This window comes from Tachyglossus aculeatus, chromosome 9 (genome assembly GCF_015852505.1).
Source record: "Tachyglossus aculeatus isolate mTacAcu1 chromosome 9, mTacAcu1.pri, whole genome shotgun sequence".
Taxonomy (NCBI): domain Eukaryota; kingdom Metazoa; phylum Chordata; class Mammalia; order Monotremata; family Tachyglossidae; genus Tachyglossus; species Tachyglossus aculeatus.
In genome coordinates, this window is record NC_052074.1 from 11504593 (window position 1) to 11531651 (window position 27059).

At 48.9% G+C, this 27059-nt stretch overlaps 1 protein-coding gene and 1 non-coding gene across 2 annotated transcripts; both read left to right on the forward strand.

The window, feature by feature from the left end:
• Positions 1–3422: 3422 nt before the first annotated feature.
• On the forward strand, positions 3423–26774 carry CEP68 (centrosomal protein 68). The gene is made up of 7 exons (XM_038751865.1): positions 3423–3475; positions 10859–11263; positions 12337–13749; positions 15794–15916; positions 18072–18168; positions 20150–20275; positions 22871–26774. Exons 2-7 carry the CDS (start codon positions 10904–10906, stop codon positions 22987–22989), a joined length of 2238 nt encoding a protein of 745 aa, XP_038607793.1. The 5' UTR covers positions 3423–3475; positions 10859–10903; the 3' UTR covers positions 22990–26774.
• Positions 13988–14130, forward strand: LOC119932618. The gene has a single exon (XR_005452364.1). It is a non-coding gene; the product is annotated as a small nucleolar RNA SNORA7 (small nucleolar RNA).
• Positions 26775–27059: the final 285 nt, after the last annotated feature.

The window sequence follows — 27059 nt, forward strand, 5'->3', positions numbered from 1 at the left end:
TTTTTTGTTGGTTTTTTTTCTCTCCACTGGAGAAGTGGCCAGAGCTCTCATTGCCCCACGCTGTTTGTCCACTCCCATTGAGTTCAGCAGGGCTACTGGCTAGGTCTCAAGAGCAGCCACAGAGCAGGCAAAGACCCACCATCGCACCGGGCAAGTGGACTGGACCTCAGCACAAGGTTATCTGTAAAGCTGCCATAAACAAACCTCAGAGATTTACCAACAGTTTGGCCTAGCGGAAAAAGCCCGGTACTGGGGGTTTGGAGATCCAGGTTTCAAATCCAGCTTTGCACCAGCCTGCTGGGTGACCTCAATAAAATTCATCAGTCAATACGTTTATTTATTGAGTGCTTACTGTGTGCAGAGAACTGTACTAAGTACTCAATAAATAAATGCATTGATTTGTATAAATTGTCGGGAGAGTACAATATAACAGAGTTGGTAGACACGTTCCCTGTCCTCGGGGAGCAGGTAAAGTCACAACCTCGCTGGGCTTTCGTTTCTTCAACTGTAAAATGGAGATAAGATGGACTGTAAGCCCCTTCTAGTACTGGGCCTTTGCCTGATCTCAAAACTTGATATCTCTTCCAGAATTTAGTATACAGAAAGGGCTGAATGAATATCATCATTATTATTACCAAGCAAACCCACAAGAATGCACCCTAACCCTGGCACAGAGTTAGTAAAATAAACCACATGGCTTATTCTTAACACCTCATCTGTCAAAAAAAAAAAAAATTCCTACCTATAAGTGGCTGGTTGCTAGGCTTGTAGGCTGCTCTGTGGACTTGCATCATATCTCCTCAGTTCTACGTTGGAGATCTCTGAGAATTATAATGTGCATGATTGATTATTGCTCTGTACCTAACCCTAACTGGCTCCAATTGCTAACTGAAGAGTTTGGGGGCTTATAAGGAAAGGAATAGGCAGGGCCCAACGAAAGAAGATTGATTCTGAAGAAACTAAAGCAACCTGAATAACAGGACCCTAACACCACAGCTTGGGAAAGCATATTTCCCTCAGGATTTATTCAGCAATACCAGGAAAAACACAGTACTCTCTAGAGAGCAGCTTGACTAAGGTTTTAAGTCTTCACCAACCTGTTTGCCAAGGAGAAATATCACAGTCTGGTGTTAATGGTAAAAAATAAACGAGAAAGACTAAAAGAAAAATCAAGATGTTCTTCCCTATGCTCTGGATTTTAATGGAATAAAGAAGTAGTATATACACACACCAATTCCAAAATCTTCTTCTCTCCCTAACAGTTGGAGGCACATTTCCAAGTTCCCTCTTTCCACACCCATCGCGTTCATCAAACAGCGGTTTCCCTGTGCATCCTGGCGGGTCTGGTGCATTTCTGATGCATTCCCCACACAAGCTGGCTCGAAACCTCGGCTCATATACCATAAACCCATATACCATAAACCCATAACACCCATTACCACAACCATTTTCTTCCCCCGGGGCCTGCTCCTGAATAAGGAGAGGAAAACAACAAGCCCTGGGCTTGGGGAGGGGTTTGGTTGGGCTCACGACCCAGCTGCTCGAAGGAAACACAAAACATGGGCTTACCAGGAAAAACAGGAACTAGGAAAGGGTAGGGCTGGTAGAGGAAAAAGAGAAAGGGCAGACTTTTGAGTGGAGGAGCGGAGGGATGCACAGGATTGAGAAGCAACGTGGCTCGGTGGCAAGAGCACGGGCTTTGGAGTCAGAGGTCATGGGTTCATATCCCGACCCCACCAATTGTCAGCTGTGTGACTTTGGGCAAGTCACTTAACTTCAAGCTTTAAATCACTTTAACTTAATAATAATAATAATAATTGGCATTTGTTAAGTGCTTACTATGTGCAAAGCACTGTTCTAAGCTCTGGGGAGGATACAGGCTGATCAGGTTGTCCCACATGGGGCTCAGTCTTAATCCCCATTTTACAGATGAGGTAACTGAGGCCCAGAGAAGTCAAGTGACTTGCCCAAGATCACACAGCAGACATGTGGTGGAGTCGGGATTCGAACCCATGACCTCTGACTCCAAAGCCCGTGCTCTTTCCACTGAGCCACGCTGCTTCTCTTCAAGCGCTTAGTACAGTGCTCTGCACACAGTAAGCGCTCAATAAATACAATTGAATGAATGAACTTAACTTCCCTGGGCCTCAGTTACCTCCTCTGTAAAATGGGGATTAAGACCGTGAGCCCCCTCGTGGGGCAACCTGATCACCTTGTAACCCACCAGCGCTTAGAGCAGTGCTTTGCACATAGTAGGCACTTAATAAATGCCATTATTATTATTTATTATTATTTATTTTGTTAGTATGTTTGGTTTTGTTCTCTGTCTCCCCCTTTTAGACTGTGAGCCCACTGTTGGGTAGGGACTGTATATGTTGCCAATTTGTACTTCCCAAGCGCTTAATACAGTGCTCTGCACACAGTAAGCGCTCAATAAATACGATTGATGATGATGATTATTATTATTACTGGGTAGGGACTGTCTCTACATGTTGCCAACTTGTACTTCCCAAGCGCTTAGTACAGTGCTTTGCACATAGTAAGCGCATGCACCGAGCTCATGCACACATGCACACATGCACCGAGCTCATCTTCCTTCAGCTCCCCACAGCGCTTAGAACAGTGCTTTGCACATAGTAAGCGCTTAATAAATGCCGTTATTATTAATTATTTAGGCCCTACTTCACTCGGATGATCCAGCAATCATTCTCATGAACTTCCTGAGCAGCCACTGGTCTTAGAAGTCCTGTCCCAAAGTGAAATGATTCTATTTATTTTATTTTGTTAATATGTTTGGTTTTGTTGTCTGTCTCCCCCTTCTAGACCGTGAGCCCGCTGTTGGGTAGGGACTGTCTCTATATGTTGCCGACTTGTACTTCCCAAGCGCTTAGTACAGTGCTCTGCACACAGTAAGCGCTCAATAAATATGATTGATTGATTGCAGTGCTCTGCACACCGTAATTGCTCAATAAATACGATTGATTGGAGAGTGGGAGGGTGGAGACTTCACGATAATAGGAAGGAGAAGCGGTAAAGTTGTCAGGGTGATGGAGAGGGGTTGAAAAAGGGAGGGTGGAAGCGAGCCGCAGGGGAGCAGCTCCGCAGCCCGCGGGCCCTCGCCTCTCCAAGGAAACGAGCCCCAAGATGAGCTAACAAAAGCCTGCCCCGCTCCTCCCGGGGGAGCAGAAAATCGAGCCGGGAGAAGGGGGGAGGAAGCCGATTGGCGGAGCACTGTAGCTATTCGGAGCCCATCGGGACGCGGATTGGCCGAGGCAACATCGGCCCGGGAACCGTGCGACGGGATTGGCTGGGGGAGGGAGGCCCGTGGGCGGGGCCGGGGCGGTGGCCGCGGCGGCCTCGGGCTCGGCCTGGTCCCGGGCACGGGCCCTCCTGCCTGGCGCATGGGGCAGCGGGCACCGCTGGCTGCACGCTGGACGCCGCAGGGACCGTACTGGACGCTTCCAGGGCTTGGCAGGTAGTAGCCGCTGGCCGTGTTGTTGGGCAAGAGCGCGGGGATTGCATGCAACATTCCCGCACCGTCGCCGCCCCAGCCCCCCGGGCTAGGATGGACAGCTAATAATGACAATAAGAATAATAATGTTGGCATTTGTTAAGCGCCTACTATGTGCAAAGCACTGTTCTAAGCGCTGGGGGCGGGTACAAAGTGATCAGGTTGTCCCACGTGGGGCTTACAGTCTTAATCCCCATTTTCCAGATGGGGTAACTGAGGCTCAGAGAAGTTAAGTGACTTGCCCAAGGTCACACAGCAGACATGTGGCGGAGCCGGAATTCGAACCCATGACCCCTGATTCCAAAGCCCGTGATCTTTCCACTGAGCCACGCTGCTTCTCAGCAATGATAATAACGATGGTGTTTGTTAAGCACTTACTGTGTGCCAAGCGCTGGGGTGATTACAAGCCAATCGGGTTGGATATGTCGCCTGCCCCGCACGGGGCTCGCAGTCTCCGTGCCCATAATAATAATGATGGCATTTATTAAGCGCGTACTATGTGCAGAGCACTGTTCTAAGCTCTGGGGGGTTTCAAGGTGATCATGTTGTCCCACTGAGGGGGCTCACAGTCTTAATCCCCATTTTACAGATGAGGGAACTGAGGCGCAGAGAAGTACTCTCCTCACCGTGCCTCGTTTTCGCCTGTCCCGCCATCGACCCCCGGCCCACGTCATCCCCCGGGCCTGGAATGGCCTCCCTCTGCCCATCCACCAAGCTAGCTCTCTTCCTCCCTTCAAGGCCCTACTGAGAGCTCACCTCCTCCAGGAGGCCTTTCCAGACTGAGCCCCTTCCTTCCTCTCCCCCTCGTCCCCCTCTCCATCCCCCATCTTACCTCCTTCCCTTCCCCACAGCACCTGTATATATGTTTGTACATATTTATTACTCTATTTTACTTGTACGTATCTATTCTATTTATTTTATTTTTTTAGTATGTTTGGTTTTGTTCTCTGTCTCCCCCTTCTAGACTGTGAGGCCCACTGTTGGGTAGGGACTGTCTCTATATGTTGCCAACTTGTTCTTCCCAAGCGCTTAGTACAGTGCTGTGCATACAGTAAGCGCTCAATAAATACGATTGATTGATTGATTAAGCGCTTACCGTGTGCCAAGCACTGGGGTGGTTACAAGCAAATCGGGTTTCCCCTTTTAGACTGTGAGCCCACTGTTGGGTAGGGACTGTCTCTATATATTGCCATCTTGTACTTTCCAAGCGCTTAGTACAGTGCTCTGCACACAGTACGTGCTCAGTAAATACTATTGATTGATTGATTGATTGAATATGCCCCCTGTCCTGCACGGGGCTCGCAGTCTCCGTGCCCATAACAATAATGATGGCATTTATTAAGCGCTTACTATGTGCAAAGCACTGTTTAAGCACTGGGGGGTTACAAGGTGATCATGTTGTCCCACTGGGGGGCTCACAGTCTTAATCCCCATTTTACAGATTTGTTCTCTGTCTCCCCCTTTTAGACTGTGAGCCCACTGTTGGGTAGGGACTGTCTCTATATGTTGCCAACTTGTACTTCCCAAGCGCTTAGTGCAGTGCTCTGCACACGGTAAGCGCTCAATAAATCATCATCATCATCATCAATCGTATTTATTGAGCACTTACCGTGTGCAGAGCACTGGACTAAGCGCTTGGGAAGTACAAGTTGGCAACATATAGAGACAGTCCCTACCCAACAGTGGGCTCACAGGCTAAAAGGGGGAGACAGAGAACAAAACCAAACATACTAACAAAATAAAATAAATAGATATGTACAAGTAAAATAGAGTAATAAATATGTACAAACATATATACAGGTGCTGTGGGGAAGGGAAGGAGGTAAGATGGGATGACGAGGGGGAGAGGAAGGAAGGGGCTCAGTCTGGGAAGGCCTCCTGGAGGAGGTGAGCTCTCAGTAGGGCCTTGAAGGGAGGAAGAGAGCTAGCTTGGCGGATAATACAATACATACGATTGATTGATTAAAGTGACTTGCCCAAAGTCAGCAGACAGCTAGAATCCCGGGTCCCTGAAAGGGGCCGCGTGCCACCCTCGCCCTTCCCGGGTGCCCAACCCACCGCGCAGGGGTGTGCGTTTGGAAGGGAAGAGCCCTGGCATTTGCAACGAGGCAAGTTGTGGGGTTTTCCTTCCTTCCCCTCCCCGGAAAAGGATGAAGCTTGTCGTGGGTTGGAGGGGCTGAGCGAGCGCATTGGGCAGGCCCCGGTTTGGCTTGGAGGGCAGCAGCCACCTCCCTCTGGGTCCGGGGGGTCTTTACCACCATTTTGCAGAAGGCTTCGTGTGCCCACCCAAGTCTGCCCGGAGAGGGACCGTGGCTGGGGTTCGTGTCCCAGCCCGGGGACGGGTAAGTGGGTAAAAGATACATCGTGTGTGTTAATGTGTGTGCTTGTGAATGCGGATGTCCCGAGGGAGACAGAGGCTGGCTTTCTGGGCAGCTACTCAATTTCCCCCGGCTTGGCAACACAGAAATTAGGGTCCCTTTGACTCGTCTGGTGCTTCGTTTACTTTTCTTGCCCTGTGGGATTCGGGTGTTCCCAGGAATTGTGTGAGAGGGACTTGATCGCCGCTCTCGTGATCTGCCATCTAACAGAATCCCAGTCTGAAGAGTCACTATCGCACCACTTGTCAAATTGAAAAGGCTTTTGCTGAAATTAAAGGAGTAGTGGGCGGGGAGAGTGTGAAATCAGACTTTTTGCCTGTTTCTCTTAGGCAGACAGTGGTATTTATTGAGGGTGTACTTTGTACTTTCCTGAGCGTTTCAGAAAATAATAATGATAATGATAGTATTTGTTAAGCGTTTACTATTTCATTCATTCGTATTTATTGAGCGCTTACTGTGTGTAGAGCACTGTACTAAGCGCTTGGGAAGTCCAAGTTGGCAACATATAGAGACGGTCCCTACCCAACAGTGGGCTCACAGTCTAGAAGGGGAATACAGACAACAAAACATATTAACAAAATAAAATAAATATGTACAAGTAAAATAAAGAAATGAACAGAGTAATAATGGTACTTTCCAAGCGCTTACTCCAGTGCCCTGCACCCAGTCAGCGCTCAATCATCTATGTGCCAAGCACTGTTCCAAGCGCAAGAATAGATACAAGGGTATCAGGTTGTCCCACATGGGACTCACAGTCTTCATCCTCATTTTACAGATGAGGCAACTGAGGCACAGAGAAGTAAAGTTACTTGCCCAAAGTCACACAGCAGACAAAGGCAACGTACAGTACAATAGAGTTGGTACACATGTTCCTTACCCACAAGGAGCTTATAGTTATATAGAGAGAAGATAGTACAGATTGCATATGCTGTGGGGCCGAGGGTGGGGTGAATATCAAGTGCTTGAAGTGTACAGAAGGAATTAGCTAGTGAGGACTGGAAGAAAAAAAGTCTCAAGTTTTGTGTAAAATTCTTGTAAGTGATGTTTACCCTTTCCAACTTTTCTAAGCTTTTTCAAAAATAACTAGCCTGATGAAAGAACCTCTAGACTGTAAGTTTCTTGTGGGCAGGGAACAGGTCTATCGATGGTTATGTTGAATTCTTCCAAGTACGTAGTACTGTGCTCTAGACACAGTAAACACTCAATAAATATGATTGCGGTTAAAGTGTCCAAGATGAATAGATGTTCATCAGCTCCAAGGTGACAGCATACTTATGAGTATTTTAGTGTCAACAAGAACCAGAAGGCTGTGGAGGAAGAGGAGAATGTACAGAGGAAGGATATTCTTTGTAGTTAATACTGGGCAACAAACCCAGAACTGTGGTGGGAGAGGGAAGGAAGTTTGATGTGAAACAAAAGCATTAACAAACTAACCGGGAACAAAGGAAGCAGTTACACAGGGGGAGGTTGGGTGTGTTGTTTTGTAGAGCTAGGAACCTTTGGGTTTTTCTGGTGAGAGGGTGGCTCCCATGCAGTTGGAAGAAAAGACAGTTTAGGGGCTTAAGGAGAGCCGTTGAGTATGTGTGAGAAATAGAAATGGAGGTGGGTCATGTCTCCCTCATGTTGCTTTCGATCTAATAGAAGAAACAGTACAACTCAGCATGAGTATTTATGAGCTTAGAGGGATGAGTGGGTCATGGGGAAGCAGAGTGGCCTAATGGATAGAGCACGGGCCTGGGAGACGCGAGGGCATGGGTTCTAATCCTAGCTCCACCACTTGTCTGCTGTGTGACCTTGGGCAAGTTACTTAACTTCTCTATGCCTCTGCTATCTGTAAAATGGGGATTGAGACTGAGCGCCTGATGAGGGACAGGGACTGTGTCCAACCAAATTTGCCTGTATTGCCCCCCCCCCAGCACTTAGTACAGTGCCTGGCACATAATAAGCGCCTAACAAATACCAAAGTTGTTGTTATTATGGATCGGAGAGCCAGTGAAAGTGAATGGAAAAAGCTCCTTGGACTGTGATTTGAGAGGGGGCTGGGAGACTGCTTGGGCAAAGGCTTAATAACAGAAATTGCAGTATTAAGTATTTGCTATTTGTCAAACACTGTGCTAAGCGCTGGGGTAGATACAGTGTATGTAGATTGGACACAGTCCCTGTCCTGCAGAGGACTCACAGTACTTAAGTAGGAGGGAGACCAGGTATTGCATTCCCGTTTTATAGATGAGGAAATTGAGGCTCCTTGTAGATGGTGAGCTCCTTGTGGGCAGGAAATGTGTTTATCAACTTTACTATATTCTCTCCCAAGCTCCTAGTACAATGCTCAGCATATAATGAGTGCTCAATAAATACCGTTGATTGAGGCACAGAGAAGTTAGGTGACTTGCCCAAGGGCATATAGCAGGCAATTTGCAGAGTGAGGATTAGAACTCAGGTGCTCTGACTTCTAGGCCTGTGCTCTTTTCACTGGGATGGAGAATTAATCGCCAGTGCCAATAAACTGAGCCTGAAAAGTAGAGCTGTCTTGGACCATCCAGGGACCCCCTAGAACCCAGCCCGGGCTAGAAGTTCTACCCAAGAGTCCCGTACATGGGGAATCACAAAAGAGTGAGAGGTCAGAGTTCATCTCCCTTTTCCCCCTTCTCCCCATGACTCTCTTCCAGTGTTTTCTGGACATTTAGAACTCCCTGGCAGCATGCTGGTGATAGGGGCAATAAGGTAGCAGTAGTAGTATTTATTGGATGCCCACTGGGTGCAGATCACTGTCCTAAGTGCTAGGGGTGGACAAAATAAGCAAGTGCTACATTCCCTGTCCATAAGGAGCTTACCCCCCAACAGGGGAGACAGACATGAAAAGACTAGACTTATAAGCTCCTCCCTAGCCTGGAAGCTCCTTGAGGTGAAAACTGTGCTGACCACTGGGGTAGATACAGGCAGTCAGATTGGACACAGTCCCTGTCCCACATGGGGCTCACAGTCTAAAGGGGAGGGAGAACAGGTATTGAATCCCCATTTGAGAGACAAGCCAGTGGAGGCACAGAGAAATGACTTGCCCAGGGTCACTCAACAGGCAAGTGGCACCACCGGGATGAGAACCCAGGTCTCCTGACTCCCAGCCCTGTGCTCTTTCCTCTAGGTCCCACTGCCTCTCTCCATTTCCAGACTCTCCACATACCCATACGGTAGAGCCTGAATAATGGAGCGATGGATGTGCTGTTGGAGCACCTGCTGCTTTGACCAGGGGTCAGCACGGAGCCTGGGGGTGGTTGGAGGTCACGTGCTCAGGACATTGACCTTGAGGCAAAAACCTCTCCCCCTCTCCCCCAAGCCTGGAAGGCAGGCAGTCAGACTAAATTTAGTACCAGTACGTAAACTCAACCAGAATAACTGGGCCTCCAGACTGGCATCAGCCCCAAGCATTCCAGAGAATTTACTGGGCTAAGTAAAGCATATGGATGGATTTGTGGGTTTTTGCCATCTGACTGAGTGGGCAGGAACTGTTTCTGTTGCAACTTTATCTTAAGGACCCAGTTTCAGGTTTGATTTGTAATGGTTTAAGAAGTCAGGTTCACTAGTCTAGCATGTACCAAAATAGCAACAGGGAGAGGGAAGGAGGGAGGAGTGTGTGTGTGTGTGGGGGGGTTGTTGTGTACCAGGGGTGTGTGCATAGGCACACATGTGGTCAGTTCACCAACGCTGACCAGTTGGCTCAGGCCGGATCTCAAGCTGGGCCTGCAAGTTGGTGTGCGGGTGCCGGAGGGGTCTGGGATCCTGCCTGGCATCCAACCTGGGCTCGTGCCACTCCCCGTTTGGCTGTGTGGGAGGCGCTGGGTAGTAGGGCTCTTGGACTGGCACCTGCCTTAGCAGCATGGGGAGGGTAGGTTCTCACCAGCCTTAGTGGCAGGACCCAGTTAATCATATTAATAATTGTGATATTAGCTAAGCACATACTATGAACCAAGGGCTGTGCTAAGTGCTGGGGTAGCCACAAGGTAATCAGGTTGGATGTAGTCCCTGTCGCAGATGGGACTCAGTCTAGGTAGGAGGGAGAACAGGTTTTGAATCCCCCATTTTTCAGATGAAGGAACAGGCAAAGTGAAGTGACTTGGCCAGGATCACACAGCAAGCACATGGTGGAGCCAGGATGAGAATCCAGATCCTCCGAGCCCCAGCTGATCACTGAGGGAATCGTCTTTCCTGGTGCTGGCCGAGGCCAGGACGTGCCCCAGCTCTCTGGCCTCTCAGAGCCGAACACCGCTCTGAGAAAGGGAAGGAGCTGCAGCTACCAGAGTGTTCTGGAGTTACATCAGACGAGCCCCATGCTGGCCAGAGAAGTTCTTGCAGCCCAATAGGACCCTTAGCTGCTTCACTAGTAGAGCCTGGGGTTTGGGGGTAACAGATCCTGGAATTTGGAAGCCAAAATCATCTGGCACACAGGCAGTTTGCCATTATTGGCCCCCTTCTGCCTCACAAGCTGCTGCCTCTACTTCACCCTGTGTCATCCCATAGAGAATCAATCAATCAGTGGTATTTACTGAGCACTTACTATGTACAGAGCACTGTACTAAGCGCTTGGGAGAATACAGTACAGCAGAATTAGCAGACATGTTCCTTGCCCATAACGAGCTTACAGTCTAGAGAAGTCAGAAGGCTGGAAATGGGAGACACACTCCCCATCCTGTTACAGCACAGGTTCTAGCAGCCATTTCTGTCTCACTCAACCCCGAAGAGGCTGGGTTTCTTCTGGTCCCATTTCCAAGAGCTGAAATGCTTTGAGAAAAATGGGACTACAATTCCCAGTGGACTAATGGAACAATCAACTAATCAACCCACGGTATTTAACGAGTGCTTGCTGTATGCAAAGCACTGTACTTAGCACTTGGGAGAGAGTACAATGGAGTCAGTAGATAAAAAAACGGTTTCCCCTAACCTCCTTTTCCTGTTTCCTGTTTCCTGTTTCCGACAGGAAGCTGAAGGCTGCCTACCTGTGACCAGGCCAGAGGTGTCCCCGATGGGCCTGGGGCAGGAGGAGGAGGAGGAGGCCTGGGCGGAGACGCCTCGACATGTGAAACCCAAGTCCTTCAGGCGGTGGAATGACGGCGAAGGGGAGGACGATGCTCTGGAGCCGGTCCGAAGCGAGCAGCGGTTCTTGGAAGACGAGGGAGGAAAGGCGTCTCTTCTGGAAGCTGCAGATGGGCCCTGTGCCGGGACGGACGGACCTGCTCTCGCGGCCGCAGACGGTGCCCAGGAAGAGTGTTGGCCCAAGGTGGAAAGATCAAGGAGGGCTGAGGGCGGCAGAGTCAAAGCTGTTTCTGAGGAGACGGAGTCCCCGGCTGACGGGGCCACCCCAGTCCGCGCTGCCCGAGCCCAGGTAATCCCCCTGATTCCGACCTGTCGATCCAGTCACCAGAAGGCTCAGACCAGGTTCCCTTATTGTGCCCCACCCTTAAGTGGGTGAGGACACTGGGAAAATCGTCCCTTCTCAGTCAGTTTTTCCCAAACCCCATGGCCTCATACTTCAAGCTACTCCTGGAATGGGGGTACTTGATTGGCAACTCAGGTTCTTCTTTTTCTTGGGTTTGTTTTTTTTTCCTGTGTTTGTTAAGCGCTTACTGTGTACCAAGCACAGTATTAAGCGCTGGGGCAGGTACAGGATAATTAGGTTAGACACAGTCCATCTCCCAGTGACCCCGTCCATGGGAGGATCTCAAAGAGAGCCATCAGAGGACCTGGGTAAAAATCCCAAATTTGCCACTTGCCTGATGTATGACCTTGAGTAAGTCACTTAACTTCTCTGCTTCTCAGTTTTCTTAACTGTAAAATGAGGATCAAATATTTGTCTTCCTTCCCCCTTAGACTATTAGCCCTTCGGGGGCATAGGAACAGTCCGATCTGATGGTATTTTATTGCATCGACCCTGACGTGTAGCATACAACATCACTAAAATCCGCCCTTATCTCTCTTTCCAAACTGCAACCATGGTAATCCCAGCACTTTTCCTGTCCCGCCTTGATTATTGCATCAGGCTTGGTTGCTGACCTCCCTGCCTCCTGTCTCCCCTCTTCAGTCCGTGCTTTACTCTACTGCCCTGATAATTTGTCTATAAAACCATTCAGTCCATATTTCCTCACTCCTCAAGAACTGTTCTAAGTGTTTGGGCAGATACATGTTAATCAGGTCGGACACAGTCCCTGTCTCACAAGAGGTTCACAATCAAAGTAGGTGGAGGAACAGGTACTGAATCCCCACTTCACAGTTGAGGAAATGGAGGTATAGAGAAGTTAATTGCCCAAGGTCACCCAAAGTAGTAGAGCGGGGATTAGAACCCAGGCCCTCTCACTCCCAGGCCTGTGCTTTCCACTAGGACATGCTGCTTCTCCATAAATTAAGTTATTTCTTTGTTCTGGGCTGATATTTTTTTCTCTCTCCAAAATGGCCCCACAGGTGGAGGCGGCCCAGATTCCAGACGCCGCGGAACGATTTTGGAACGGGGTCAGACGCTCGGCAAGGATGCCGACCCTGGCCGATAGTTGCCGATCAGAGGCCCCACGGGGCCCGACCTCCAGCCAGAAGCCTTCCATGCCTGTTTCCTGTCTCTGGTCCACACGGAGGCCTCTGCCAGACGCAGTGGCATTTGTCCCTGACAAGCTGGTTCCCGGTCCCTGCATGTCTGCTTCCTCCCCATCGCTGCGCGGAAACCAAGCTATACGAGGACTCAGAGGTTTGCCCCCAGGTGGGAGCCCGAGCTCCTGGGAGCGCCTGCCCTCTGTGACCGGCCCCGCTCTGAGGAACCCTACCCCGCGGACTTCCTCCCGGGACTTTGCGGGGGCGGCGGGGGCGATGACCACACCACCAGCGCCCGGGAGATGCTCCTCGATTCAGGCAGATTACTGGGCCTGCGTCCTGCCTGACTCCCTGCCTCCCTCCCCGGACCGCAGCTCCCCGCTCTGGAACCCGAACCAGGAATACGAGGCCCTGCTGGACTTCACCTATCCACTGAAGCCCGGGCCCCGGGGGCCGAAGCCTCTCGAGGGGGCTGCGCCACCTGACCACGTCCTTCACGACTCGGGTGTGGACCTGGATAGCTTCTCCCTGTCACCGGAGAGCTCCCTGCGATCCCCGGGCACCTCTGCCCACCACCACCCTGGCCTCGCCCCGGGACTCTCCCCGTCGGCCCCCGGAAGGCCAGGCTCCGTGGGATTGACCGCCTCCGGCTGCCAGGGGCCTTCTCGGGCCTCCCTCAAGTGCCCCCGGCACCCACCCCCTGCTGCCCGGCGCCTTGAGCTCAGCTCCCCGGCACCTGGGCGGCTGCAAGGGGACGGGGCCGGCGGGGAGGAGGGGGTCGGCCCTGAGAAGCCCCGCCGGCGACCCCAGGTCCCGGCCGGGGCATCAGCGTGGGCCACGCAAGAGGGGAGCGACAGCGAGGAAGAGTATCTTTCCCTGCCTCCACGTCTGACCCAGGTGTCCAGTCTGGAGCGCTATCTGGCCGCTGCCCCCGGGGCCAGCCCAGAGCCAGCTAGGCAGAGCGGCGTCGGCGGTGCCGGGCCAGACTGGGCGGACTCTGGTGAAGGCCGCGGTGGAAAACCATGTGGAGCTCTCCGGACGTCGGGGCCCCACCCTGACCACCTCCAGCTCTTCAGGGAGGACGTGGTCATGCGTGGCCAGGGCCAGCAGGATCCGGCAAACCAGTGGGAGAGGCTCGTCTTCTCCTCTTCCTCCTCCCTCCCCTCTTCCCAGCCCTTCTCTCCCCTCAGGGATGTGCTCGAAGGGGTTTCCTGCTTGTTCACGGAGAAGGAGCAGCAGCAGCTACAGCAAGACAGGAACCGAGTCAAAGGGCCTCTGGTGTGGCGTATAAAGGTAAGAAGCCAAAATCTCACTTTTCCGAGACTCGATACGAGACAGTAGTGGTGATGTTTTCTGAAGCTTCCCTGGTCACGATGTACTTATGGGCCTCTCCTTATACTCAGTGACTTTCCCTACCTGTAGTTCCTTTGGGTGCTGTCCCCGACTTGAAGGTAGGGTTCATGTCTACTCTTTTGTACTCTCTCAGATACAATGCTCTGCTTAGAATTAGTATTCAGTAGATACCTTTATACCCCTCACAGGATCACACCTGGAGAGTTTCTAGTTCTCTACCAGTCTCGGCTATGGGGAGGGGGAAAGAGTCAAGCAGAGGAATACCCATTCCATTCCTAGCTTGGGCAATGGCTAGCGAGTGGAAGGCAATCTGCTACAAGTCAAAACTCACTTGTGCTGAGCAGCAGCAGCATGGGAGAGAGTCGACAGCGGAGACTCAAGTTTACTGTGCCGAAGGAGGTATTGGAAAACCACTTCCATATTTTTACCAAGAAAACTGTGGATCACTACCAGAACAATTGCAGATGGAGGCAGGGCATTCTCCTAGAGATGTGTACATGGAGTCGCTATGGGTCAGAAACGACTCAACAGCATAAGACAAGATACCATTGATTAATCGATTGATTGAACAGAAGAACGAGACACACTGCCCGCCCACAAAAGAGCTCACACTCTAATGGGGAGACGGTTATACAAATATTGACAAAAAGTAATGAGAATGATTTAGTGTATGTTTGTGTGTGTGTGTAGACACATAGGTGTTAGGAGTGGGTGTTTGGTTTCTTGATTTTGTCTTCATCCTCATTCTGTAGAATGTAAGCTAGGTGTGGGCAGGGACTGTGTCTAACAACTCTGTTGTTTTGTAATATCCCATGCGCTTAGCTCAGTGCTCTGTAAATGCATTGATTGATTGATCCTGGAGTTCCTATGTGAGGACTGCGTGGAAGAACTTGCTCCAAATTTACCCTGAACATGGATCGTGGGTTTGCGAGTCCAGGCTAGGGTGGCCAGTGTGGATTCGAGAACAAACCCCCATCTGCCCCATGACCTCGGGATGGGCCAGTTAATGTGGAGATCTGCTTCCAGACAGAGAGGGCATTCTCAGGTGGCAGCCTCGACCTGCCTCTGTCCAAATTCTGCTTTTACATTGGCTGCTCCACTGCCCTAATTCCCCAGGCATCAGGTGCCATTTTAGGTCAAAATCTAGGTTGAACCAAGATATGATATTGCCATACAACAAGATGAGAGAGTTCTGGTGGGGTGAAGTGATCCCTGAGGGAGGGACCTTGAGAGACATGTGACCACAGAAAAAACATTGGTTCATTAGCTCTCCTCTTTAAGGACTTTCCTGTGCTCCTCACTCCAGTGAGCTTCCACATAAAGGAAGACTCTCCCCCTCTGATATTTCTTACAGTGCTAGTTGGCCATTCAGGGTAGTAGCAATAGTAATAATAATAATAATAATAATAATAATAATAATAATAATAAATGGTAAAGTGCTTACTGTGTGTCAAACACTGTTCTAATCACGCTGGTCTTGATACAAGTTAATCAGGTCGCATCCAGTCCCTGTCCCACACTGGGCTCCCAGCCTAAGAAAGAGGGAGAACAGTTATTGAGTCCCCATTTTACAGAGGAGAAAACAGAGGCACAGAGAAGTTTAGCAGCTTGCCCAAAGTCACACACCAGGCCAGTGCAGAGCTGGGATTGGAACCCAGGTTCTCCGTCTCCGTGGCTCATGTTCTTTCCACTAGATCACGCTGCTTGCTTGTGTGATCTGTGCACATTTTTCACTGAGTGGCACACATTTTATCTGGGCTTTCAGTATGTTTGTAAACAGCCTCCTGGTCCTGTGCAGGGTTTCTTTACTTACTCCTTTCTGCTTTTTCCTGACTTTGTTTCTCATTTCACCCTAGCTGGTCATTAGCCCTCACAAAGCCTGCCTTTCATTAGAGTAATCACGTTTGTTGAACAAACATTTGACTGTAAATTAATATGCCAGAAATGTGGATGTGTGATACATGGTGGTGTTTTCTCTAAGTAGACATTCTGCAGTCAACTGGAAGGACTCATTCACTGGCTGTACAGAGTAGCAGAGATGAGTGACAACTTGATTCCACCCAAATCTAATATTTCAAGCCTCAGATCTTCGCTGCAGCAGTACCGGGTGAGGTTCTGGCTTGAGCATTTTTGTTTTCCTCTGGGAAGGAGGGGGTGACCAGGATTATTTCAGCACTGTCATCTTTAGTGACATTTAATTGATTTTTTTTCCCATTGGTAAAGCTCTATGAACCTCTTTTGGTGATAATCATCCAGTTCTCAATTTTACATTTCCTTAAAGCAGTTTTTGGTAGGTTTCCTTGTGAGATTCTTGGTTTTGCTGGTCACCAAACTGCCTTCCGATTCCACGGGTGAGACATGGCGGCTTGGCTTTGCCTGGATGAGAGCCGTGAGCAGTTGGCTCAGGCATCAGCCACTTCTCCGCCCTGGATGAAGGTTCTACTGTTCTGTCGTTCAAGCCCCAGCCGTTTCCCAGCCACCCTGGCACATCCAGTGCAGCAGGGACATGCTGGTTGTGGCAGGAATGTTGTGTATGGCCACCATTCGGGACTTGGTTTTGGGACACTACCTAGGAGGAAGTGTGAAAACCAAGTCCCCGGGGTCAGCTTGGGGAAGGGAACAGAGAGTCTACTCAGTCTCCCCCTCACTCATCAGTCTCCTCCTCACTCCTCAGTCTCCCCCTCACTCTTCCGTCTCCCCCTCACTCCTCCTCACCTCCTCTTCCTCCATCCCCACCTCCCCTTCCACACACTCCCAACTTCAGACTGCAAAGGAGGCCAGGTGGCAGATGAATTTCTGGTTGCCTTGGGCCAGCTCTGTGCTTCAGTTATCTCATCTGAAAAATGGGGATTAAGACTGGGACCCCCACATGGGTCAACCTGATTACCTTGTATTCCCCCCCCCCCCCGCAGCGCTTAGAACAGTGCTTGGCACATAGTAAGCACTTAACAAATTCCATTATTATTATTAATAATAAGTAAAATGGCCACATATCTAGGGTTCCTTCCTTACCATGCAAAGCCTCCAAGGGAGCCCATTAGGTCCTGCTTTCACCTGGGGGGACACTGCGGGAAGCCCCTGCAGTGACTGCTGCCCAAGAGTTACAGCGAGGAAGGAGAGGCACCTGGGAGGAGGCTACATGACTCCTTGTGCTCCTGAGCATCCATCCTGGCTCCCAGCTACAGGCCCTGTGGCCGGTTGTGACTTTGGGAGCAACACTCTGCCCTCTCGGCACAACTGGCCTGAACAATTCCTGCCCAGCATCCATCCTGGCTGCTCATCCCTCATATGCATTTTGAGCTGTCCTGAGGACATGGAAAGGTGGGGCCTGGATCCCAATCAATAAATAATCAAGAAGCAGCATGGCTTAGTAGAAAAAGCACGGGCTTAGGAGTCAGAGGACCTGGGTTCTAATCCTAGTTCTGCCACTTGTGTTCTGGGAGACCTTGGTCCAATCTCTTAACTTCTCTATGCCTCAGTTACCTCATCTGTAAAATGTGAGTTAAGACCGTGAGCCCTGTGTGGGACAGGGACTGTGTCCAACCTCAGCTTGTATCTACCCCATTGCTTAGCACAGTGCCTGGCCCATAGTAAATACTTAACAAATAGACATTATTACTGTTAATAGTAATAGTATTAAATCAACCAGGTGGGCCAGAAGCTCCCATCTGGTTCTGAGGGTGAGGACAAAATGAGGGAATGAATGAATGAGGGAATTATTCCAGTAATGACAATAACAAGGGCATATTTTAAGTACTTACTGTGTGCCAAGAGCTGCACTAAGCACTGGAGTGAATACAAGTTAAGAGGCTGGACAGAGCCCCAGTTGCCCAGCCCCAATATGGCCAGACCAAGGGCCAATTTGTCCTGGGAGGCAGTTGCTTCTGAGAGGAGACAAGTTCCATTTCCCCTACAGATATTATTTTCTGCTCAGGTCATCGTCCAATTGCCAGGTCCCTTCCTCACCATCCGAGTTTTTCTTTCCCCAAAATCATTCTGGCATTTATTAACTGCCCTGAGCTACAGGGTTATCAAAGTAGGGCTCACAGTTTCTCTTACCCTCATTGTACAGTTGAGGCCACTGAGCCCCAAAGAAATTAAGTGATTTGCCCAACGTCACACAGTAAGCTGGAGATCGAACCTGGATATAGTTCATTCCACTAGGCCTAGCTGCCTCCAGAAAGGTTCCTGAAAAACTCCAGTGCAGAGTCTTTATTCACAGCCAAATATTTACTCTTTTCCTCCCCTTGATATCCTTTCAGCAATTCAGGAGAGATATAGCCGAGCACCAGTCTCTGACGGAGGACGTCCTGCAGAAGGGAGAGAGCCTTCTCGCGTGCATGGTGGAAAATACTCCCGGTAAAGAAAAGGACACACTTCGGGTTGGGCCGGAACATTCATTCAGTTGTATTTATTGAGCACTTACTGTGTGCAAAGCACTGTACTAAGCACTTGGAACGTGGCTGTGGCTAGTGGCTGCAGGGAACAGGAGTGGCAGGATCCAGCTTAATCCGTTTTCCAATGATAGGAAGCCTGTGGGCAAGGGGATGGGCAGAAGCTGTCGGGCGGGCTGGTCCACCACGAATGGGGGATCTGCCTTCATTAAACAACGGATGAGCTTGGCCTCTGGTCCGATTTAGGAGGGAGTAAAGGAAACTCAAGTAGGAAATATAGCTCTATGCCTCTGAGCGAAGGCTGCAGTGTTGATAGTGGGTGAGGTGGGCAGCAGGTGGATGAGAGAGACACCCCAATAGCTGGGTTGGAGAGACTGGCACTGGAGCCTCTGACCCACTGGGAGAAACCTCCTCCCTTTACTGTCTTTGCCTAGCTTAGGTGTTTGCTCTTCTACTGTAAACTGTTGACATTTATTGAGCCCATCCCTCTCTTTTCCTTCTCCACTCAGAGGTAGCAAGGTTTCCTGTATGCTCCTAAAGGCAGTGTGTTGTTCTTGGTCCTCTTTGAGGACACCACTTACAGTGATGTTTATCTACCAGTGTGAGGGTAGAAGAGGGTCCTGCTTCCATTCAAGAGTGGATTTTCTAGTTTGCCAAGACCTCTAGCTTCTGTTCATTCTCTTCCTCCTCTTCCCACCGCCCCCCAGGTACCTTTCTTTTGGATTTAGCGCCTCACAAGCACTTCCAGGAGAGGTTAGGCAGGGAGAGTAAGGGAAAAGAGATGAGCCGGGCAGTTTTGCTTCCTCCTCCTCATGGTGCTGGTGAAAAGTTGGTTCCTGCTGGAGGAAGTGGGATTATTTGGGCGCTGTTGGTGCATTCCCTGGCCTGAGGGGCAGTGGGGATGGGGAGGTTTGGCCAAAGCAGCTTGATTAGACAGTAACCATTCCTCTCCATCATCATCATCAATCGTATTTATTGAGCGCTTACTATGTGCAGAGCACTGTACTAAGCGCTTGGGAAGTACAAATTGGCAACATATAGAGACAGTCCCTACCCAACAGTGGGCTCACAGTCTAAAAGGGGGAGACTGTCCTGAGGCAGGGGTCTTTGCTCTTGGGCTCTTTTGCCTTGGTCCTGAATAGAGTTTTGGTGTACTTTACTGTTTATTTTCACGAATTAGCTCAGCCTGCCTTCCCCAAAAGAGTATAAACACAGAGGGTGGGAGAGGTGAGGAGGCTAGGGCAGACTGCTGCAGGGGAGGGGAAAAACACACACACACACACACACACACACTCTCTCTCTCTCTCTCTCTCTCTCTCTCTCAAAGCGGGGGTGATGAAACAGGGCAGGGGTAGGGAGAGATGGGGAGGGGTGGGAGTGAGAGATAGCAGCAGCAGTGCGAAGGGACGGGGGCAGAGGGAAGAGGGAGTTGGTCATGGAGAGGACAATAGAGCTAGCTGCTGGTACTTTTTAAGCATTATTATATGCCAGGCACTGGTCCAAGCTCTGGGGTAGATACAAGTTAATCAGGTTGGACACAGTCCAGCATAGTTGGACAAAGGAGAACTGAACAGCGGATGGCAGTGATAGCCCAGGACCCAGTAGGTCCCACCTGCCTGCACCTCCCCTGCAGCAGCCTGCCCTAGCCTCTGAGCAGAGATAGGCTTCCCCATGTCAGTAGATGGTACAGAAAATGCAGTCTGTTCAGTGTACTCACCTGATAGCTTTCATCTGAAGCTGCAGGCTGCCAGGCTAAGTGAATCCAAGGTTTGGAAAGCCTCCAGGCCGCTGACATCCTCAAAAAAACCCAGAGGAAAATGGTACCACACCCCACTCGGGCACAAACTCTTCCAAGGAGAAAAGTGTCTTTCTATATAAGAGCACACAATCTTTTGGACATCTCTGGTCATTGGCCGGTGGCAATGCCTGTCCTCTCTCCCCTTTAGTGCTGAAGAGCGCCCTTGGACTGATCTCCAGGCAGACGGGCAGGCTGGAGGAGCACGCTGAGCGGTTGTACGACTCTGTGCTGGCAACTATGGACACCATGGACGACCCCGACCCCGTAGCCAAAGGTGAGCTTGCCCCAGGGAACTCTGACGGGAAACCAGGAGAGGGACAGACTCTTCTGGGTCTCTGTTCTTTTTTCAAAAAAAGGAAAAAAAAATGGTATTTGATAAGTACTTACAATGTGCCATGCACTGTACTAAGCAATGGGGTAGAAACAAGATAATCAGATTGGAGACAGTTCATTTGCCACATAAGGCTCAGTCTCAGTCCCCGTTTTTACAGATGAGATAACTGAGGCACAGAGAAGTTAAGGGACTTAACCAAGGGCACAGAACAGACAAGTGGCGGAGCCAGGACAAGAACCCAGGTCCTTCTGACTTCGAGGCCCATCCTTTATCCAGTAGGCCATCCTGCTTCTCAATTACTCCACTGCAGGCTGGCGGCTCCCACCCCAAACACCCTCTCTTCTGAGCTGCCCGAAACCCACCATTTCCAGGGTCAAGGTAATGGTGAGGGAAAGGTGGAAAGCAGATAGCTTAGGGCAGAAGGGAACCTTAAACTTGGATTCTGTGAGCCAACAACAGCAATGGATGTTTTCCTTGTAGAAAGGTAATTTGGTCAAATGTGAAAGGACATTAGTGAATGAAACAGCAGTTAACTGGGTAAATAATTATGAAGTGTTTACTATGCATCAAGCACTGTTCTCAGCACTAGGGTAGATACAAGTTAATCAGGCTGGACATAGTCTTGGTCCCACATGGGGCTTACAGTCTAAATAGGAGAGAGAACAGGTATTGAATCCTCCTTTTACAGTAGAGGAAACAAAGGTTCAGAGAAGTTGTGATTTGCCCAACTGCCCACAGCAGGCAAGCTGTGAAGCTGGGATTAGAACTCAGGTCCTCTGGCTCCCAGGTACACGCTCTTTCCACCACACCATGCTACTTTACAGAATCAGTCGAACAGTTGTATTTATTGAGCGCTCACTGTGCAGAACACTGTATTAAGCGCTTGAAAGAGTACGATGCAGCAGAGTTGGTAGACAAGTTCCCTGCCCACAAGGGGATTTGCAGAATGTATCCTTCTTAGAGCTGGTCTCCATCCATTAGCCTATTAAACGCCCTTTTCACCGTAAACACAGAGACACAATTACTTTTCCTCTCCTCTAACACTGCAGCTGGAGGGAGAGGACATGGGCAGGGTCACGTGGGTTTTGTGAGCCAGAGACTAAAAACTGCTCCGCCTCCCTCCCCTCTGACCAACTCCCCTCCATTCCACAAATAGAATGGATAAACAGGAGAAAAAAAGGAAGGTTTATTTTGGAGGGGGTACTGTTTTGTGAAGACCAGACTCATTCTTGTGAGAAGGGAGAAGTACAGGAGGCAAGTGGCAGAGCAGGGACTGGTATCCAGGTCCTCCGTCTCGCAGGCCTGTGCTCTTTCCTCAAGGCTGCACTTAAGTAAATGGTTATTTCCAGGGGAGAACTCCCTACTTATATGAAGTACATGAGGTATTCATTCATTCATTCAATCATATTTATTGAGCGCTTACTGTGTGCAGAGCACTGTACTAAGCGCTTGGGAGGTACAAGTTGGGAACATATAGAGACGGTCCCTACCCAACAGTGGGTGTATGGGGTGTGAAGATGCCAGTATGAGTGGTTGTACCCTCTGGATAAAACTCACTGTCTGTGGGTAAGCCATCTAGGACAGAGAGAGCCCATTGGTTTTTGTTTTCTTTTAAATGCTGTTTGATAAGTGCTTACTATGTGCAGACACTGTACGAAGTGCCAGGGTAGGTACAAGCTAATTAGATTGGACACAGTAAATGTTCCAAATGGGGCTCATAATCTACCCATTTTATGGATGAGGGAACAGAAGTCCTGGGAAGTTAAGTGACTTGCCCAAGGTCACACAAGACAAGTGGTGGAGCTGGGCTTAGAACTCAGTTCCTTCTGATACGAGCTCCTCCCTCCCATTGGATCCCAGTGGGCTCTTCTCTCATGTTTTGATGATCACAACATGCCTCACTGAGGGATTTTTCCCTGAAGAGAAGCAGCATGACCCAGTGGAAAGAGCTCCAGGTCTAGGAGTCAAAAGACCTGTGTTCTAACCCAGGCCCTGCCGCTGGTCTGGTGTGTGACCTTGGGCAAGTCACTTGTCTTCTCTGTGCCTCAGTTTCATCATCTGCCAAACCGGGATTAAATTCTACTCTCTCCTGCTTAAGATGGTTAGCTCTGTGTGGGATAGGAACTCTCTAACCTGATTATTTTGTATCTACCCCCAAGCACTTAATACAGTGCTTGGCACAAAGTGCTAAATAAGTACCATAATTAATAATAACATGCGTCGGCTACAGCCACTCTGATTTTGAATTCCCACCCACTAAAAGGCTAACTGATCTGCAAAATGGGGATTAAATTCTACTCCCTCTTACTTAGATGGTTAGCACCATGTGGGGCCTGATTATCTTGTTTCTACCCCATAGTAAGTACTTGACAAATATCACAATTAAGACCCTTTTTCCTCCCACTCTGCATTTATGCAGTGCAGACATGGAGAGCAGAGACTCTTCCAACTCCGTCCCAGACTAGCTCTATGCAAACCATTCTTCAGATGCATCACTTTCACCTGGGCAGCAGAACTAATGGCTCTCTCTTTCAGGGAACCCTGCCAGCTTAAATGGAACAGCCGCTGAAATCTGGACCGGAGAAGAGCCGGTTCTAGTTGGAAGTCCGAGCGGGAACCCTTTTATGTCGACAGACCAAGCTGGCGATGAGTAGGAAGAAACTCACCGGGGTCCTCCAGGCTTTATCTGAAATTCTCTTGTGCGCATTTGAGGGCTGGCTGCTTGATTCACCTTATGTCTGTTTTTATTTCAAACACAGCCGGCGACAACATGGAGTGGGGAGGTGGAGAAAGAGGCGTGAGTAGAAATGGTGATGCTATGCTGGCCCTTTCTTCACTTTTGAGATACTGTATGACGTGCACTTTACTCAGTAGAGAGAGCTAGTTCACCAATGAGGAGGGGATGGGAAGGGGAAAAGCATAATTTCTTCCTTTTCCACGACTAGGAAAGGCAGCTTCCCTGTGCTCAGTCCATTTCTCAGGATCAGCCTGTGGGCTCTGCAAGCAGTGGTGAGGCTTCCCCTTTTTCTAGTGAGTTAAGTGCTGAACCAAACAGAAGAGTTGGGATGGGTAGGCCAAGCAACTTCAAAGAGGTTGTTAGCCAGACTTTGGATTTTTTTTTTTCACTTCCTTGCTGGTTCCTTTCGGAAAAGTACTAATGTTGTGTTCGAAGTTTGTCAGCCATCCGGAAGTGTGAGATTCCCAGGTCCCCTGTAATGGGCCTGGGAAGCCTTGGCAGCCCTGGGTCTCCTTTGGCCCCATCCTTCTTTCCCCCTCTTGGAAGAGTAGTCTTTTTAAGCAGAGGGAAAAGCAGAGAGAAGGAGCAGGTTTCTGAAGGGGGAGGGAAGGGTCTGAGAACTGAAGACCCTTGAGCACCAAACCCAAGCTGCCACTGAAGGGAGACCTTCACCTCGACAGTCCCCACTGCTTTTCTCTTGTGCAGTAAAAAGATCCCAGCCATTATGTGGTGTGGAGGAGGAGAGAGAGAGGAAAAAGAGGAGGAGATAGATGGCACACCCCTGAGGGTCAGATAGCTACATTCCTGAAAGCTGAGGCGGTAAATAGTAGGCTCTCATATTAGCCACGGCACTAGAAAAAGAGGATGGTTTGTTTTGCAGTTTACTAAGTTTGTAATATGAAAAGGGTGATAAAATGGGGATTATTCCTTGTGAATTGAGAGCACTTGCACAAGTAACTGAAGGACCCCCAAAAGGCAGGCTGGGATCATGTAGGTAGTGGAGACCTAATTTCCTAAGAACTGAAAGTCAGTTTTAGCCAAGAGCACACACACACCTACACAACAAAGCCGGGAGGGAGCACTTGAATCACAATTTGGTGTCAGGACCCTAGCCTGAATGCCAGTTAAAAGGAAAAAGGCCCTTGTCACTGAAGAAAAATATAATTAGAGATTTCTCTGGCAGAGATACATTTTCATCATTTTTAACCTTTAGCTGCAAGTATTTTCAGTCAGACTTAGAATCAGCAATACATTTTCTCCAGGAAATTTACAATCATTTGATTTACAATAGTGTACCCTGAACCAAAGCTCCATCTTGAACAGTGCCTTTCACTCTTCCCAGCCACAAAGCAGACTAGCTACTTTTCCTTCAAGGGAAAGTTTGTTTACTGACATGCTGTGTAGGTTGGTGGTAATTGGTGCTATGGTGGTCCTATTTCTTCATAATGTACTACATGGAAAAAAAGTGTATGTATGCAAATTGGCTCAGCCATACAACTCTAATCTAGTGAGTATTGCTGTTTGGAAGAGCAAATGATTGTTTGAAGCTTATAATGCTTTTAGGACCAGGGCAACATTGTCGCCAAGCAGGCCTAGGGCAGAGGCTAATACTTAAGCACCTTAAGCAAGGACAGCATGCATGCAGACAGGGGGCTTCTCAGTTGGAGCAAGGCTACAGTTACAGCCCACTGAGCTAAGGTAATGTTTGTTGAGGAGGCACTCTTGTCCCAAATGGCCTCGTAGTCGAGGCAGGGATCTGTCTGCACCAGCCTTTGGGTCCACTCCACTTTTCTGGGCAGCTCCGACTTGCAACTGGCAACAAAGCTCAGTCCTGGCTAACAGGAGAGGTCGGGGAAAAGCGTAAGGCAAGAAATCGTCTCACTCTGCATTGGTGAGACGGTTAGAAAGTCAGTATTGGACCCAATTCTGTTGTCCTTTCTTTATGGGGCAGCCACAGCACCGGAACAACAAATGAGATCAGAACAGGGCCCTTCCCCCAAAGTTCAGGAGTTGTTTCAGAAGTGGGGCTTAACCTGCAAAGACATGAAATCCCTTAACTCTAAGCTCCTTGTGGGCAGGGAATGTGTGTTCCAGTTCTGTTGGTAGTGCAGTCCGGTATTCTGCTAAGTGCTCACTAAATACCACTTATGGATGGACAGCCTTAAAGCACTCTCCATTGCAGGTTTGTGTATTGGCCCTGTACCACATCTTCATCCCGTACTACCTCCAAAGAAATCTTACTGTGCTGTTAGAAATCAGGGGCCCAGAAGATCTAGGCCAAAGTCTCCTACAGCCCAAACCAGAAAACCAATAGATGTTGCAATGCTGGCAGTTGGGATTTACTAATCAGGAGGACTTGAAAGTGGAAGAGCCATTGAAGACTGTTTACAGGGGCCAGTGGGTAAAATGTCAAACAAATTAAACAGGTGGGAGATTGCCCACCCACAGCTGAATGCTGTGAGGTGAGCTAACGGGGGAGTGACTGAAACATGACCTAGTCCTCGAATGGAAGCTGTAGAGGACTTGGTTTGGTTCTTGGCTGGGGAACCCAGGTCCCCAGGGTGGCAGGGGAGAGACAGGCAGAGCTGGGGATTCTCAGGGTGGTCTTTCTCCAGGACCTGGTCACACCTGTCAGCCACCACTACTCCTCAGGGACTGGACAGTTAAGGGGTAGAAACACAGTGAGCACATAAGAGTGTGACAACCCACTACTATCCTTGCTGCCTTAATGAAACAGATTTCCCAAGGCATTTGTCAATGTTTCCTGCTTCGCTGGCCATTGGTAGAGATGGTTTCCCCCTATTCTGATGATTACTAGAAGGAAAAAGAGGCAGGAAGTTAATGATTTGAGGTTGGAGCCCTTCAACTTGAGGTAGTTTTTTTTTTTTTTTTAACTACAGCTTTAATTGCCACTTCTAGTAAGGAATCTAGAGTAGAATCCTTAGCACCCTGAAATGGAGTAAAAAGTAGAATATCTTTTCTTCAGATTGCCTTTGTAAGCCAGAAGGAACAAAGAGAAAAATCCATCTTCAGGTCAGTGGAGGAAAAGAAAAAAAAAGGGGAAGAATTAGTAATGGTAAAAATGAGTTTGCCCTAACACTAGTGTGAAGGGAGTTGAGCACTGGCTGATATCATTCCCGAGAACTAGGACAGGAAGGTATAACCAAAAACATGTCCAAGATGGCATGGGCCAGGTGAAACCAGGATTTTTCAGGAATGCTCTATTCAGTTAAGATCTCATGAGACAAGTAAAATATGATTAAGTGCTTATGAAGTAATGTTTTTACAAATGCACCAGTATAAACTTAATAGCATAGGCAACTCCTGCTGTACATAAAACTGGATTTTGTCACATTTTTAAGGTCCTTGACATTTTAGTTTCATTCAACTTTACTGTAAGAGGTAGTTTCTAAACATATTTTCTGTGGTATATTAAGGCAAATAGGATGGCTGTTTGGTGCAAATTTTATCAACACGTACTGTGTTCGATTTTACAGCAAAGCTCAGTTGCCTTATGTAATGTGAAGAGAGCCAACAAGCACATCTATAATACAAAGAAAACTACGATTTTATTGTGAAATTCTCAGATGGAAAATTCAGTTGAATATTTATTCTTTTTCATTTCATGTTACAATAATCTCACCACTTATTTTTGTACCATGTATTTTACGATTGCCTGTTCAGTAAAAGTTGTAAATTTTACTTCTCCATTTTTCATTTTTTCTTGAGATTCTGCCATGAAATGCCTTGATATGTCTGCACCCCACCCTACCCCTGCATGACAAAACTGTTGAAATATTTCCTTCGTGTTGGAGCAACTTAGTCACCCTAACACTTCACCTTAGAATGAACACGTCAGGAAAGCGCTTTCGGTTCACTGTTTAAGGAGTCTTTGCGCCTCAAAGTTTTTTTTTTGGGGTGCAAAGTGTCATCCAGGCCCCTATCCTTATCCCCCTAACTCACACCCCCTTTCAGAGGGTCTGCTGC

What these genes read in the sequence shown, in the direction of transcription:
- CEP68 (XM_038751865.1), top strand. Translation starts at nt 10,904, where the DNA reads ATGGGCCTGGGGCAGGAGGAGGAGGAGGAGGCCTGGGCGGAGACGCCT. An exon ending in TCCGCGCTGCCCGAGCCCAG is followed by an intron (nt 11,264 to 12,336) that starts GTAATCCCCCTG and finishes ATGGCCCCACAG; the next exon opens with GTGGAGGCGGCCCAGATTCC. An exon ending in CTCTGGTGTGGCGTATAAAG is followed by an intron (nt 13,750 to 15,793) that starts GTAAGAAGCCAA and finishes TTCTCTAAGTAG; the next exon opens with ACATTCTGCAGTCAACTGGA.